Source organism: Artibeus jamaicensis, unplaced genomic scaffold (assembly GCF_021234435.1).
Source record: "Artibeus jamaicensis isolate MK-2021 breed Jamaican fruit bat unplaced genomic scaffold, CSHL_Jam_final contig_452, whole genome shotgun sequence".
NCBI classification, from domain to species: Eukaryota; Metazoa; Chordata; class Mammalia; order Chiroptera; family Phyllostomidae; genus Artibeus; species Artibeus jamaicensis.
In genome coordinates, this window is record NW_026521837.1 from 19,453,499 (window position 1) to 19,471,061 (window position 17,563).

The 17,563-nt window shown below is 38.8% G+C and overlaps 1 protein-coding gene across 6 annotated transcripts in view; it reads right to left on the bottom strand.

The window, feature by feature from the left end:
- CENPE (centromere protein E) overlaps nt 1-17,147 on the bottom strand; it is a 61,012-nt gene extending 43,865 nt beyond the window's left edge. For all 6 annotated transcript variants that reach the window (XM_037167926.2, XM_037167923.2, XM_037167925.2 and 3 more), the window contains exons 1-13: nt 17,022-17,147; nt 15,474-15,565; nt 11,406-11,495; nt 11,169-11,287; nt 10,324-10,443; nt 9,447-9,528; nt 9,219-9,286; nt 9,076-9,141; nt 5,524-5,575; nt 3,814-3,901; nt 3,350-3,479; nt 2,234-2,353; nt 1,242-1,400 (exon numbers count right to left, since the gene is read on the bottom strand). In XM_037167926.2, coding sequence (XP_037023821.2) covers nt 1,242-1,400; nt 2,234-2,353; nt 3,350-3,479; nt 3,814-3,901; nt 5,524-5,575; nt 9,076-9,141; nt 9,219-9,286; nt 9,447-9,528; nt 10,324-10,443; nt 11,169-11,287; nt 11,406-11,495; nt 15,474-15,565; nt 17,022-17,077 — 1,242 coding nt within the window. In that variant the 5' untranslated portion in view covers nt 17,078-17,147. The remainder of the gene's footprint in view (nt 1-1,241; nt 1,401-2,233; nt 2,354-3,349; nt 3,480-3,813; nt 3,902-5,523; nt 5,576-9,075; nt 9,142-9,218; nt 9,287-9,446; nt 9,529-10,323; nt 10,444-11,168; nt 11,288-11,405; nt 11,496-15,473; nt 15,566-17,021) is intronic.
- Nucleotides 17,148-17,563: the final 416 nt, after the last annotated feature.

Sequence of the window (17,563 nt, forward strand, 5' to 3'; positions counted from 1 at the left end):
AGTTAAAAACTGAGCAGTTCCACTGCTCTTCATTCAGTGTTCCTTAACTCAGCGAATACTGCTACTAGCCACCCAGTGAGCCCAGCAACACCTGCGAGTCATTTTGGAAACTGCCTTATCCCTTTCCCTGTCTCCCATATCTACACAATCACAAAGTCCTGTTGAACCTACCTCCCAATAACTCTTCAATCTAGCCAATATTTCCCATCTGCAGGGCCACATCCTTGTAGAGGCCCAATCAACATGATGCGCACAGCAGCTACACGTTTCTAAAATGCAGTTCCAATCATGTTACCTACAAGACTTTTTCCTGTCCATAGCATAACACAGCGTTCAAAACCTTCAATGTGGTTTTAAGTCTTGGACTTAAAATACCGGAACATTTTAAGTCCAAGAAATATATTTTTTTCACAAATTCTGTACACGTACATGTCTTCCTGAACCAGTCATCCATATACCTTCCATTGGGCTACTTCCTACTGATCACCCAGTCAACATGTAGTTCTTCAGTGTCTTCTGTTATACCTAGCATGGCGATTTGAACATAATGCCTATGAATTATAATCTTAATAGCACACATTTGTTGAGGATTTGCTCTGTGGAATATTAAGCACATTCTAGATTACTGCCCACATCGGTCCCAGGTGGTGGGGATCAAGCTGCTTCACAGATTAGGAAACTGCAGCAAAGTACATTTAAGAAATTGCTCAAGGTCAGGAGTTAGGAACTGACAGAACAGGGATTCAAATACAGGCAGTCCAGCTCCAGAGGCCGTTCTTAGCCATGACACCTACCCAAAACAGATATTGGATAGCAGATACAGAGCAGAATTTTGATCGAATATGTTGACTTATATTCCAGATCAATTTTCCTGAAATTAGTATTTGTCTAAATAGAAAATATGCCCACATCTCTAGACACCTGTGGTTCCCAATCACCTAATCAATTTCATTAGAATTTCTTAAGAAGCAACTTTCAAATAGATTCCTTGACTGTATTCCCAACTTCTTGAATAAGAAGTGGGTCTCTACATGTGGGAATCAGTAGCTGGTATTTTCAATGAATCGCTTAGGTGTTGTTGATGTACAGGCAAAACACACAAAAAGTTCTGGGTTTCTTGAATATACTATATTAAGAATAAGAAATATATAACTATCAAAGAAACATGCAGGAATGCCAATTCTATTCTCTATATACCAAGTTTAAGCTGTCTACTTTAAAAGTATTTTAAAGTATTTTACCTTTAATTCCTGTCGTGACGTGAGGGAAGAAGAGGTCACCAACATCCGTGTTAAGTTTTGAATTTTCTCAATCTGCACTTTTTGGAGCAAATCTTTTTCTTCCAAAAGTTGGGCTAACTGGTCTTTTTCCATTGCCTGGGCCCGAGTCTCTAAAGAAACCTACAGAATATTTGGTTATGTTAATAGTAAATATAGCTAGGTTTTAAAACCTTGAAAGTAACTTAAAATAGAATATAGATTTTGGGGGAACCATGAAAATTTTAATGTTATTGAAATAAAATAATACCCTATCTATAGAACACCAAAATACAGTTATTATAATAATTTCTGAATTTTATAATAACAAAATATACAGTTCTTCTCATGTGCATACTCCACGTGCTGTGTATAAGATTATAACCATGCTGTCAGAGCAATTCTATTAATTGCCTTAAAAAATATAAATAACAGGCAGAGAAGTCAGAAAAGCAGAGATGTGAATACCTAGAACAAAGGAAGAGATGTTAATATAAATCTACCATATGGTATTTTAATTCATTTTTAAAAAGATCACTAGAAGACCATAATGATTAAAACAAATAAGTTACAATGACAAGTGATTACGCTATTTTATTAGATTGCTCTTGCAGGGTTAGAAGAGGAATTCAAGATAACATGGAACTATAAAAAGTAGTTTCATGTAACCATACATAATCTCTTTTTTTAACCTTTATTGTGACACTTTTGAAAAATTATCTCTAACTTGGCCCATTTCAAAACCTCGAATCTTGCCCTTTAGAAATGAAAAGTGAAATCTAGAATAATTTCAAGAAACTAAATCTTTCAGTTTATAGTAAATTAAACTAAAACTTTTGAGTTGATTTCTTCTTAGTTGAAAACTTTTAAAGTTAGGTTGCATAACTCAGATATGATATAAGCGTTTCTGAGGATTTAGGCAGATCTCAATTCTATTTCTTTCCCACTCCTTACTGAAATACATGGTTCATACATACCTCTTCTAACTGTTTTTTAAGATCCATTATTTCTTTTCTATATCTTTTCAGGAGAGCTTCATCACTCGATACCTCATTAACATAAGGAGTATTCTTCATATATTTAGCAGTACTGGCAAACTGGAAAAATACAAGAGTTTAGTGCTTGACACTAAAAAAATTATTTTAGTCAGTAATATTTAGGTTATTTGTAATTAAGTTTTATGGAGAAAAATCAACGCTCTTTCCAGGTGGCTTAATACTTTTGAACACAAATGCCTGTAACTTACTTTGGCTGTGAGTCTTCAGGAGAGTCAAAGAAATAGCTGAAAGATAGGTGCTGACAGAAAACCTACAAACACTAGAATCCCATCTGCCCCTCAAAGTCCAGTGCACACACTCCCCCTACCTGAAGCTTTGCTTCCACTCAAAAGCATCTGTCCCTCCTTTGAACCCTATCCTACTCATTAGCCACATAGCTATTAATCTATGGCAATCATCTTGAATGACAGCCTAATCTTCCCTATAAGACTATAAGCTCTGTGAAGCCAGGAACTCTATTTTCTATGTTTTTCTGACGGGACTTTGATCCACTGCTCAGCAGCTATTTAAAGCAATGTTTCTTAGAGTGTGAGTATCAGAAGCAACTCTAAGTGGGAAAGTGAAGGTGATCATTACATAACACCAAATCCTTCACCAAGAAAGCTGTTTTAAAAAAATAACAAGAAAACAACATGCAGGACTTAAGCTCAGAGTCAAGGTAAGAAACAATTAGCTAGCAGGGATTTAAGAATTATTGTTATAAAAACACACACTTTTTTGAGTCACCTTCCACTTGTTGCAAGTGATACTAATTTTCATTTATAGGACTGATATAAAGTTTCCTTCTATAATAAATTACATTAAAAAGCGAGTCATTTAAAGAAAAATGTCATGTCAGTTTCAATAAAAGTGTTGGATGTGGCAAAAATTGTAAAGATGAGGTATGAATGACTGAAGTTTGGGAAAAATTTTTAAATGCTATTTTGTAGAAAATTTTTGTCAATTAAAAAAAACTACTGTTAATCTTAGTAGTCACATTTTTCTTTTCCAAGATGATCCCCCCATATTAAGTTGAAAAAACAAAATTACACTTACCTGGAGAGTACTAAGAGTTTCATCAAAAGACACTGGAGTAATTGTGCAGATAATACGCGTTTTGGCATTTCCTCCCAAGGAATTCTGGAGAATTCGTGTTAATTTGCTATCTCGGTAATTTATGAAACCACTTAGTGAGAAATGAGTTTGGGAAGAAAAAGGATAAGAATTTTTATCTAACAGAACTGGTTGGTTTACTAATGCAGAACCTTACATTAGCTACAGTTTTAAAAATAAATTCTTTATAGGTTAAAGAAGGCAGATAAAATCACTAACAAAATATATTTAAAATAAGAAAGTAAATTTAGTCACAGTCATAAGAAGTCATGCATGCTCACAGAATCACAAAAGTTCTGAATACATGGAAGAAATCCGTACTTTTATTTGTCACTGAACTGTTACCATTTTCAGACTAACGAAGAACATGAGCATTAACAGGTAAATGTACAATGGGATAGGCTTACCCAACTTGTCCATCACTCAGTTTCTTGATCACTTGTCCCAAAATAAATAAACTTCGATTTATATTACATCCTTCCTTAAGTCGCATACCTGAATTTATTAAACAAATGTGAAAACTAAAATCGATCTCTTCAAATTGATGAACTTATTTACCAGTAAGTTATAAGAGAAATTAGAATTTAAAAGGTAAGATGCTAAAGTCTATGCTTTGGCATAGAATGGTAGAAGGAGCTCTCTCTCTATTCCTCCCCTATTCAGTGAGTCAGCAAAGTTGTCACCTGAGAGACACGGCAAAAGGAAAAAGATGACTAAGAATCAGAGGAAGGAAAAGCCCGTTTCCTAAAAGAGTGTCTCTCACTCAATTTAAATTTATTTTTTCCAAACCTCCAAATGCAAGCAATTATAGACTTACAATCCAATCAGTTCCTACAGGCTCACAACTAAAAAAAGTTTTCATTTTATAAAATTGTTAATAAGCTCAAATGCTCAAACATTTAAAAAAAGTACACAATGAAAAGTTTTCTCTCACTTTTATGCTTCATTCCACATATTTCTGTTCCTAAACCAGGAAACCACTTTTATTAGTATATTCTTCTAGAGATTTTTAGAAATACAAGTCTCTATATATTGATTTCTCCCTTTTCCTTTTTATACAAATAATAGCGCACTAAATATGTGATTTTTGCACTCTGCCTTTTTTTTAACTTGGCAACATATCATATCAGTAATCATTGATCTTTTTCATTCTTTTTTATTGCACAGAATTCCACTGTATGAATGTATAAGAACTGATTTACCCAGCACCCTGTTGAGGGACATGTAAGTTTCCAATCTACCACATATCACAGGCACATTATTCAGGCATGGCTGTAATACTGCTGCTTAATAAACCAGCTTAAAACAACAAACGTTTATTTCTTGTCCCCAGGTCTGAGAGTTCACTGGTTGGGTGGATGTAGGCCACTCTCAGCTGGGTGTCTCTGTGTCAGGCTGCAGGAAGTTAACACAGAGAGGCCTGACATCTTTATGTTTTTGAACCTTCCCATCTAAATATGGTCTTACATTTGCTTAAGTATTTGGTTATGTCCTTTAGGTCTGTTTCAAAGTTTTGTTTTTAATCCTCACCTGAGGATTTGTTTACTGATTTTAGCGAGAGAGGAAGGGAGAGTGAGAGAGAGAGACCCACTGATGTGAGAGAGTAACCTTGACTGGTTGACTCCTGTATATGCCCTGACCAGGGACTGAACCACAACCTAGTAATGTGCCCTCACTAGGAATTGAACATGCAACTTTTTGGTGAATGGAATGATGCTCCTATCAACTGAGCCATCTGACAAGGACTAGTTTCCTTTATTTTGGTCTTGTGAAATTTTTGAGTTTCTTCCTAGGTATTACATCATTTAAGTCAGTGTTGTAAATGAGGTCTTTTTGTACACTAAATATTCTAACTGGTTGTATTATAAGAGTTACTAATGTTGGCATATTTTGTATCACACTACCTTTCTGAATTCCCTTACTGATTATGAAAATTTACTCTCATGAGCTTTCCAGCTAGACAATCCTATCAACAGCATAGTTTTAATTTTTAAAGTGATGCTACAGTAGCCTGAAGTAATAGCTAGATACAGAAGCTGACTTTTACATTAAAGACATTTATTCTGTAAAAGAACAGGAAATTATTCAGACCAACACACTGCATAAGTTTTCGTTACCTTCAGCACCTGTTTGAGCAGCTCTTTCACTGCCGGCAAGATCAACCAAATTCTGAAAGGTAGATGAAAATACATCTGTAGAAATGGCAACTTGAAAGGATAAAATCCAGATGCTTGAAATACCATTTTAATGCATGGTTTATCAAAATACCACTCTGTACTCCTGTCTCTTGTTCCACTGTTTAGGCCTCCCCTTTTCTGAGTCAAACTGATCTCTATACCTCGTTCCTTATCTACAATGTATCTTCCATAACGCTGGCAGAAGTCCTCTATTTCCTATACAAAATTCAAAGCCTTATCATGATGAACATGATTCTTTATAATCTGGCACTTGTGCTGCTCCAGCCTTGTATCTACCCATTATTTACTCTTAACCACACATTATGCTGAACTGTAATCCGCATGCCCTCATGTGCTTCTGCACTAGCAAATGCTATCTTTTGCCACTCCCTTTTAGTTTGAATGTTCTAGCATGCCCATACTCTTAATTCAGGACCAAATGTTACCTCCTCAATGTTGCCTTGCCAATTTTATCCTTCATCCCCCACACCTTGAATGAATTGCTCCTTTAACTGTTGTGTACTGAGAGGTGTTTATAGACAACGGCTTATTCTTACAGTGTTGAGCTAGTCATTTGTGTCTGAATACTCTGTAGTATCTTTGAAAGCACTGGGCTCTTTCATTTCTCAAATGTTGTTGAAAAAATGTGACTGACTGTCATGCTGCAGGCAGTATGCAGCTACTAGAGATACAGTAGTGAACTGGACAAATCAGGTCCCTGCTCTCACTGAGTTTATATTCTACATGGGGTGGGATAAGGAGAGGAGGAAGTTGGTGAGAAGAGAGAAAAAGTCAAACAGACAATCATAGTTAGTATAATGCAGGTAATTTAAAGAGAGTACGGGAAGAGAAAGAGGAAGAGACAGAGGAGGTTCTTCGGACTGGGTGTTTGGGGAAGGTCTCCCATTAAACTAAGATAAGAAATGACAGAACGGGGAGCCGGCCATACAAAGACCAAGGGAACAACACTCCAGAATGAAAAACAGTACCCTCAGTCACAAAGCAATAATGAGTTTAGTGCATTCAAAACACAGAAGGGCAGCACGGCAGAGTGAAGTCGAGAGAGGACGAGACAGGGTAAGCAAAGGTAAGAACTTGATGGGAAACCACGAGGGCTTGATGGAAGAGCGCCATGCCTTGATTTAACTTTCTGAAGGATCAACTGTGAACCCTAGGTGGAGAAAGGATCAGGGGTGGGGTGGGGGCAAGAGTAGCAGCAGGGAGCCCAGTCTGAAGGCTGGTGCAGGAATCTGAATGCAAGATGGTGGCTTGCTCTAGGCTGGTAGCAGTGAACACAGTAAGTAGTGGAGGGATGTCTTTATTCTTCTAATCTCGAGAACCCAGTTCTGTGCTCACAACATGGTAAAGACTAAGTAAATATTCTTAATGCACTTAAAGTCAGAGATTTATAATATTTCTTCCTATGGAGCCTTGCAGGGATGGCAGGTAGCTCTGTACCCTTACCTTACAGTTCTATTTCAGATTCTTCTTTCTCCCATAAAATAATCAGAGAAGTCTAATCCTCCTTCTAGAGTATCTACCACAGTTGACCATGGTACATAACAGGGCAAAGTGATGATGAAGGCAGCATGAATTAAGGTATAAAGATAGGAACAAGCATTACTGTTCAAAGACACAAGAAACTCAGGCAATCTTAAAGAGAGGAGCTCATGTGAAGTAGAAGCAAGTAAAGTTAGATGGGTAAGAGTGGCCAGATCTTGTCTAAGGAAGTGACACAACAAAAGCAGTGCTTAATAACATTCGAAATCTGCGCAACAGACTGAAAAGAGGAAGACTGCAGTCATGGAGGCCAGGTCCAGGAGAATGATGGAGGAATTCAAGAGACATGAGAACCTAAGTGAGTATGATACCCAGGAGAATACTGAAAGATGGAATCGAGAAGAAATGGCAATAACTGGACAAAACGGAAAGAAAAAGTCAAAATGACTTGGGTTTCTAGCCCAGGTGATCAGGATAACGCAGGTACCACTGGAAAAAAGGAATATTTGCTATAGTAGGAAAAAATTAATTTGGTTCTAGACACACTGAAGTTTGAGACAACAGTGGGACATACAATTATAATTACCTTTAAGACATGTTGTAGAACTCAGAGACTCTATGTAAAAAACACGTAGCACCGAAACGATAACAGTGCCTGAGGGCAAGCCCGGGAAGTAAGAAAGACCACAGAGCAGCCTGTGTTTTCGTTAGAAGAGGCCACAAAAGAGAACAGAGAAGAAGCACAGCTAAGAGAACCTGGATGCTATCACAGAAAGGCCAGGAGACAGTAAAAGGCCACGTACAGAGAACCAGAAAATGACTCTTTGGGGAAGACTTTTTCCGAAGAAGATACTTCAGAGTAAGTAAGAGGGCTGGAAGGTTGTTGGACCAGATGGTATCTATGGTCCCTAGATGACAGGGCATCAAACACTATGAGAAAGTCACCAAGTAGATCACTGAATACACCAAGAGTATCAAAGCTAAATTATTAAGAGAAAAGTTGGAATTGTATTGAAATGTCCCAAGATACGTTTGGAAAACAAAACAGAAAGTTAGGTTTTGTGGGGTTTTTTTTGCTATTGTTAAATTAAAGCAAGATTAATCTACTAAAATAAATTTTGTTCTTATACAATAAAGTAAGGCAAACTAGAATTAGATATTTAATTAAGACTAATTTTTCAAAATCTAAAAATGAACAAATATATTATAGATTTATTACATTTCCCCCTGAAGTTTTCAAATCAAATAGAGTAATCTCAAAATCATATCCCACATCAGGCTGAAAATCTAGGCCCTGAAGACAGAGAATAAAGTAAAAATGATAAGGAATAGGAAGGAAACATGACAAGAGACAGAAATAATATAGTGCAGCAATGTGAGGTTTATTTATGTGAAAAAAAAAAAGCAAACCCAAAACGAATGTGTGTATAATGCTTGTAGTCGCTTATTCAACAGGTACTGAATATAAGCTATGTACAATGTGTTGGGGCTACAAGGTGAATATTATTTTTCCTTTCAAGGGGTTTACAGTCTAAACATTGTGTTTATAATATAAAATATATTTTCTTATTGTACATAAGAATGAACTGGAATAATGTGATTTATTTTTAACCATCCCACTTAGTTTTCTGTTTATCTCACAAGCCTCAATTCTACTGGCTGACACTAAAAAGCCAAAAAACAAAGACCTTCCCTCCACCCCAATTCCAAGATTACTTTAACTCTTAAATATGTATTGAGGAAAAAAACAAACTCCCAAACACTCCATTACCAGTCAGAAAAAGCCTCAATTCCTATAGTCCTAACATCTAAACTTTAGGAGGTAGAAGTCATAATTTCATGCTACATATGACACTAGTTAAACTACCAATTTATAGATGGTTTTAACTATTTGGTTCAGTTAACAGTTCCTATGAAACCAAGCGTCCAGCAGCTGAATTAAATTTTGCTTTGGCCTAAATGGTACGTTTATCATGGGTCATCAGCACTCACCAAATGGGACACCTTGACAGATCCTTCACAGTTAGAAGGTTCACCTTTCTCTCTACTTTCCAAAATCTAGACGGAAAAGGCAACTTGTAGAAAAATTAATGTATTCTTAATTGGAAAGAGCAAACAGAGAAAGAATTACCTACCATCCTAAAAATGGTATGAGAACGACTGCTTCTTTGATTCATTTTTGTAATTCCATAATGCCTGTTCTCTATAAAAAAAGGAGTCACATTTCAGCGGTGTATATTAAAATCCAAAGAAAAACATTAACTTTTATTTTAGCTTTAAAGGAAAAGTGAGATCTGAAGCCTAAATACATTCAGTTGAATAGTTTTTACAATGTTTTGAAGAAATAAAGCATAAAATCTTACTTTCTCCCTTTGTGATCCACTTCAAAGCCATTTCTGATGTATAAACAACTTCTTCTGTGAGGTCAGACACATATACATTCCTCTGAAACAAGTTTAATTATGGGAAGAGAATAAAGAAATAGAAGTCACTTAAAAGCCTGCATATCTAAAAGAAGGTACAACTATGATAGAATTCATTTGTAGAAGTTAAAAATGCAAAATGGAAACTACAGCATAGAAATAACAGGTAAACCTGTAATATTTTCAATTTATTTCCTATTTCAAAGCACACCAAATTCTAATTTGAATCTTCCATCTTGCTCTTTTTAGGCGCTTATGACGCCAATGTATTTTTTTAAAGATTTTACTTATTTACTTTTAGAGAGAGAGGAAGGGAGGGAGAAAGAGAGGACTAGAAACATCGATGTGAGAAAGATGGACTGGTTGCCTTTCACGCACCCACAACTGGGGATCTGGCCCACAACCCAGGTATGTGCCCTGACTGGGAATTGAACTGGCAACGTTTCAGTTTGCAGGACAACACCCAACCCACTGAGCCACACCAGTCAGGGAAACACCAATATATTACAGCTGTCAATATTTAAAAACTATACATACAGGGGTGGGCAAAGGTGGGTTTACAGTTGTGAGTTTGCAAAACAAGTTTATTTTTGTATTATTGTTTACCGTATTATTTATATTACAATAGTAAACCTACTTTTGCCCATCTCTGCATTGCTTAAAAGATTGCTACAAATGCTTAAGAAAGAAAATAAGAAACAAAGCATAGGTACAGGAGACACTTAAAAAATATACAGAAATTAAAGGTAAATGTACAAGAACAATTATCCCCAAAATAAATCTCTTTTTTGAGCCACTTGGTAACTCTGCTACTCACATTGAAGTCTTCCCGAATTATTAAAGGCTTCATTTTTCGTGTGTCACAAAGTAAATCTGTAATGGTTTCATTGTATATCTCCATGTAAGACACACGTAAGAGAAATTCCCTATCAGGGAACTAGAAGAAAAAATATATAAAAACATCAGAGATCAGCCAATTATGAAAACCTAACACTACATGCTTATGGGCTAACATTAAAATATTTGAGAAACTGTCTTTGTAAAACAGACACCCCCTCACCCCCGCCCCAAGATACCCTTACGGTTCTGTATTAACAATGATAAACACAAAAATATAAAAGCAAAAGAAAATTATAGTATCATAGAAAGAAGAGTGCCCAGTCCAACTTTATAAGCTTAAACTAAAACCCTACCCACAGATGTTCAAGTATGAACATCATTAAATGATTTAAAAATCATAAAAATAATAATGAAAAACTAATTTAAATAAATCAACTCAACTACTTAGGTTGCCTCATTTGGCCCTCTGCTTCCCTTGCCTTTTATCTACATCTATTTTTTTTACTGCTTCTCGATAATCACTGGTAGTTAAACAAAGGCGAAGGAACTAATAATTTTGACAAGACTTTCCTGCTCCTTAATGTCCATTTGCAGTGGGAGTATTACTATTTCAGAATTTAACTCAAAGAATGAAGAACTTTACGCTCTGAAGCAAGTTTGTGAGGCAACACTGAATATATGTGACGCCTTTCTTCTCCCCCTGAGGATAACTGAGACACACTTGTCAATCTACTTCTTTTCATCATTACAAGAGAACCCTGAAGTCACTGTCCTGTTACCACTTTTTCCTGTACAAACTGGAAATTTAGCTAAGTTATTTACCTTCTCAATTTTTTGGAAAATGTCATGAATTGCCCTGGGTATTACTCCCAAATAATCTTCCGAACCCATCATAGTATATGTTTTTCCTGAAGCGGTCTGCCCATAGGCAAATATAGTACCTGCAAAGACAAAACACACACACGTACAGAGATTAAAAATGAGACTAGAGTGTGTGAAACTACCAATATTGGTCGAACAGATACCCAGGACAAAAAGGTTTCTACAGTGAATACAAACCATTGTAGCCTTGAATAGCAGAATCTATGATTGGCACTGCTATTTCTTCATAAACATTTTTAGTGGTTTCATTACTATGAAAGACACGATCTGAAAAACAAAACAATACAAAACACACATAAGTTAAAACAGACAAATAAACTGTATTTTCATTTGGAATTTGCAGTTAGCCGAAATAAAATTGTCAGGATATGGTGTAAAATACTTAAGGCACATTACGTTCTTCAACTTTTGGGTCTTTAAAAAATACACTTCTCTCTAAGGTAAAATGCGTCAGTCCTCACCCAGAAAAAGTACATGTCATCTACATCATGTGCTTTCAAGAGCTGGTAGGGCATAGGGGCTGAACACAGGGTCTAGAATCAGACTCTCTGCAAATCCTGGTTCTGAGACTTACAAGCTATGTGACTTTGGGAAAGAGGGTTGATGGCTTTTTGCCTCACTTCTGATTTGTAAAATCAGTACACTATTATTATCTTCCTCAGAGAATTATTATAAACATTTGGTTAATGCTTAGGAAATGAGAACTATTGATACCACTATTCTTTGAGACATTTCAATGTTTATAACATATCTAGCCAGAAGGCTTAGCTCAAACGAAACCAACAAATGAAAATATTTGGAAGAAAAGTACTAAAGAGAGCTGAATTTAGAGGGAATGACCAGCTTGCTGGTTGCTAAAGGCTGGGTTTCGGATAGCATTTGCCCTGATGAATTCCCTAGTCCAGGAAGTGGCCCCCTGCTTCTGTCAGCACATTAACAATGGGCCATTCTTGCAGTGGTAGCCTCACATGAAAAGGATCTGTGATTCAGGAGGGAACGTATTGACCTGCGGTGAGAAATTCAGTGATCACGCTGCTTGCTCCACACTCACACATCTGTCCTGTTGGCAGAATTACATGGAAAACCTAAGTGCTAGCGAACGCTGCTTAGGCATCATGATTTGTGAGCAAGGAGAGATGTCGGATTAATTCAAATCTTAATGCCGTCTGCTTCAGATAGGTGAGTCAGTGCCTCCACAGGCATATATGGCTACTGAGAACCTGTAGGACCTGAGTCAAAATGTCTGTGTACCCCTTACTTTTGGTTTTACAATCTCTGGCGCATACTGTTTTATGTTTTTTTTCCCCATCTGTCTGAATTTTTTTTATTTTATTGATTATGCCATTACATTTGTTCAATATCCCCCCCTTCATTCCCCTTCACCCTGCATACCCCACCCCCACCATCCCCCCTTTAGTTTATGACCACGTGTCTCAAGTTCTTTAGATTCTATATTTCCTCTACTATTCTTACCCTCCCCCCTATCTATTTTCTATCTACTGTCTATGCTACTTATTTTCTGTACCTTCTCCCCCCTTCTCCTTCTCCCACTTCCCTGTTGCTCATCCTCCACGTGATCTTCATTCCTAAGGTTCACTCCTGATCTAGCTGTCCTCTTAGTTTGCTTTTGTTTTAGGTGTGGTTGTTAATAACTGTGAGTTTGCTGTCCTTTCACTGTTCATCGTTTTCATCTCCTTTTACTTAGGTAAGTCCCTTTAACATTTCATAGAATAAGGGCTTGGTGATGATGAACTCCTTGAATTTGATCTTATCTGAGAAGCACTCTAACTGTCCTTCCATTTTAAATTAAAGCTTTGCTGGATAGAGCAATCTTGGTGTAGGTCTTTGGATTTCATGACTTGGAATACCTCTTTCCAGCCCCTTCTTGCCTGTAAGGTCTCTTTTGAGAAATCAGCTGACAGTCTGATGGAAACTCCTTTGTAGGTGACTGTCCCCTTATCTCTTGCTGCTTCTAGGATTCTCTCCTTCATTTTAATCTTGGCTAATGTAATGATGATGTGCCTTGGTGTGTTCCTCCTTGGGCCCAACTTCTTTGGGACTCTCTGAGCTTCCTGGATTTCCTGGAAGTCTATTTCCTTTGCCAGAATGGGGAAGTTTTCTTTTATTATTTGTTCAAATAAGTGTTCTACTCATGGCTGTTCCTCTTCCCCTTCTGGTACCCCTATAATTCTGATGTTGGAACATTTAAAGATGTCCTGGAGGTTCCTAAACCTCTCCTCATTTTTTTGAATTCTTGTTTCTTCATATTTTTCTGTTTGGTCATTTTTTCCTTCCTTCTGGTCTGCTCCCTTGATCTGAATCCCAGTTTCCTTTCCATTACTATTGGTTTCCTGTGCATTACCATTCATTTCAATTAGTTTAGCCTTCATATGTTCCTCTAATTTGTGACTAAAATCAACCAGTTCTTTGAGCATCCTGATCACCAGTGTTTTGAACTGTGCATCTGAAAGTTTGGCTATTTCTTGATCGCTTAAAAGTATTGGCTCTGGGGCTCTGAGTTGTTCTTGAGCCATGTTTTGATCTGTTTGTGCCTCTTACATACGAGGAGAGGTGCCTTAAGGGTGGGGCCACCAGGGCAGGGTCCCGGGTTTGTGATGCTGTATGTGGGGGCAGAGTCAGAGAGGGAGCCACGGCAGTCCTCTCCACTTGCGCTCGCTGGGTCGCCTCACCCGCTTGCCCCCTGCCTGTCTATCTGAACGGAAATGTGGGAGCCCGCCGCCCTGCACCGGGGCCTGTGCAGTCTGTCTCAATGCAGGTCTCTTCACTGGTTTGTCTGCATCCAAATGAGCGACCTGACTGCCGAGCTGTGCCTTCCCGTAGTTGCCCCGCACCTGGGCTGCTTGCGCGCCGCCCGGGTTGGGGGATCTTTTTTGCCTGACCCGCTCTGCTGCTGGCTTTGCCCCTCTCACCAGTTTAGCTGAGCTGTTCATTGTTTTCGGACTCCGTATTGTTCGATTTTCTGTGATTTGGTTGCATTTATTGTTGTTAAAACTTTGTTGTTTTTAAATTTGGTTGTGCAAGGAAGCAAAGTGTTTCCACTTACGCCTTCATCTTGGCGGAAGTCTGTTTTATCTTTTAAAAAATTACTGTAACATCCTCAAACAGTCCTTTACCAGGAATCATTTTCTCTACTATACATCTTTGCTCCAGAACCTTTTATGCTGGCCTTCTACTTTAACATTAATTTGACAACCCAATCACTCTTACTCCTCAGGCTGTTGAGAGGGCTCCACGCCTAAGTGACAGCATGGCGGTGTGGCTGGAGTGTAGATCTGGACACTGACTCCCACTCGCTGGCTGTGTGACTCTGGGCCTCTCTGTTTTAGTTCCACTTTAAAATGGCAAAGTTTCTATCACATAGCACCTACTGCAGAGGCTTGTTAGAGGATTAAATGAGTTAATATTGTGAAATGCTTAGAACAGTGTCTGGCACATTGGCAGCACTATATACATATTAAACCAATACAACAAATCAGCTCAGTCAACCTTTAGGGTCTCCAAGTCCCTTTGTCTTAGCTAGCTCCCCTTCATCCCACAGACACCTGGACTAGTGAGCTTTCCTCATGTAAATTTCCACAGAGCTTATGTCATCAGAAATGTAATTCCTTGTTTAAAGCCCTTCTTTTGACCATATGCTAAGCTCCACAAAAACAGAGGTGGGTCCCTGCTGTATTCTAGCAAAGAAGGAATATCTTCACTATTTATTGTTTAAAGAGATTTCTTGAAAATAACTGTGGAAAAAATATTACATTGAAAGATCTTAAAGATGACTTGACATTAAGTAACATATTTTGGACTTAGGAAAAATGATAGCTTTAGTCATAAGGCCCTCTTTATTATCTTATCGTATTTAGATGAACAATTTTTTAAGGTTTCCACTGAAGCAGTTAACAGAAGGTATAGTCTCATTTTTAATGACAAATCCACTATTATTCATAAGCCTTTGCCCTCTTTTTTTAAAAAATGTTTTATTTTTAGAGATAGGGGGGAAAAAGGGACAAAGAGAGGGAGAAAAACATCAATGTGATACATCAATTGGTTACCTCTCACATGCCCCCAAATGGAGACCTGGCCCAGGCATGTGCCCTGACTGGGAATTGAACTAGTGACCCTCTGGTTCACAGGCCGGCACTCAATCTGCTGAGCCACACCAGCCAGGGCAGCCTATGTACTCTTAATAGGAACAGAATAACAGGTTAACTTTTGATGCTATTATAAGCTTACCAAAACTGAAGGATTTACTCCCATCCACTTGATAAACAGTATTATTGCCAGTTTTCCAATAAACTTGGGTAGCGTCTCCAAGAGCTTCTTCTCTGAAACAATAAAACACTACATTTTACTATAATGGGTCATAGAAGCCATGATATATGAAAGATAATTTAAAATATTTCACCTTCTAAAGAATATTTTAAAAGGTGGTAATAACATATCGAGAATTATAAAAAATACACCTTTGATGGGTCAACACTTTAATTTTTATTTATCCTCACTTGAGGATATTTTATCACTGCTTTTAGAGAGAGAGGAAGGAAAGGAGAGAGAAACATCGATCAGATGCTTCCCCGTCCCGACCAGGATTGCTTGTGATTGGGATCAAACTTGTAACCAACCAATCCTTGGTCTATGGGTCAGTGCTCCAACCAGCTAAGCCACACTGGCCAGGGCTTCAGTAACCTCCAGCCCTTTCTTTGAGAAGCTCTTCACTCTCACTCTCTTACCCAATACTGGCAGCTGAAAAGATACATTCAAAATGAAACTGCTTATGTCCCTCACCCTTAAAACTTTAAAAATTCAGCTGTAGTCCTTCATATGGCACATGAGACCTTGATCATGTTTATTTCTTTCTTCATCCTTATCTTCTAAATTCCTATGTGTATTCTAACTCCCTACAGATCGACTACTTGAAGGTTTCCACAAGATAAGAGATTCAACCCGTCTGTGCCTGGAATACCCTTATTAACCCTTCCATTAAGTAACTTTATTTTTTCATTGGTGAAAAGGGTCAGGAGATTCCTGACAGCAGCCCTGCCTCTCCTGCAAACTGTCATCTCACCGAAGGACTATGACTAGCACACTCTCCATCTGCTTATCCTAAAACTTGTCAAGGTGCAGCCTAACAGTATCCTTATGGGAGAAGGCCTTAGACTACAGAAACACCTTTATTACTTCCCCTCCCTGCTTTTTCTGCATAGCATTTCTCACTCCCATATCAACGTTTAACATTCTGTATTTTTTACTTTATTTTGTCTCCTCCGGCCCCACACTGCCCCAATTAAGAGCCACAGGGCAACGAGTACACTACACTGTACTAACGAATCCATACTGATGAATATCAGTCATTCAACTTCTGCATGTTGTATTCAGTCACTGAAGTCTTGAGTGCGTGCTAAATACAAAGCAAAAAAGACAGGTACTTGCTCTAGAGGAGGATACAGCAGAGAGAGGCAGGTAACTGTAAAACGATTGATGAATGACAGTAAGGATCTTTTCGGCACGACTTCCTTGGGGGTGGGGTGGGGTTGGCGCAGACCGGAAAAAGCCCCGCAAGGTTAAATCTTAAATTGGCGAGACTGAGTTATGCTCGATTGAAGAGAATCCGCAGCTGGAATGTATCTCTTAAGATCCTCCGGTCCTTTCCTGTCCCTTGACAGAAAAGGGAACCCAGGCACAGAGAGGGTAAGCGGCCGAGTTACCGAGCAGCGACGCCGGGAAGCGGCAGCTCAGAGAAGCGACGCGGGACTCTACTCGGCCAAGGCCGGGCCCACCTACCTGCTGTTGAGCGGCCGGACGCGCACGCAGACGGCGACCGCGCCTTCCTCCGCCATCCCGTCGGGAAATAGGGGAAGACCCCCTGCAGCCTGGGTACTTGCGATCGCACGAACCGCCCCGCCTTGAAGTTTAAATTTTCCCAAACGCCGCCGCTGATTGAGCGCGGCCTTGTGACGTCACGGCCCGTTCCACAGCGTCGCGGGGGGCGGGGCGCGAGGCGGTCGGCGCGCCTGCGAGTGTGGTGTTGGGGGGGCAGGTAGTGAAAACGGTCTGGAGGAGAGTGGGGTCCCGCTGGGCAGCCCGGGATCTAGAAGCGCGGGGGCACCGCCTATCCTGGTAATAGCAGAAATCGCTATTATCTGCGAGAAGCTACGGCAGTGCAGGCAGCCATTTGCAAACATCGCCCTCCTTTCCACCCTAAAAGTTTGCAGTCTGTAGGAAAAAACAGTCAGAGAGTTTTTTTGTTTTTGTTTTTGTTTTTTAACCCACAGAAGGGAATTACAACCTTTGAAGGATCACATTGTTAAGTGTTGGGGGATGAG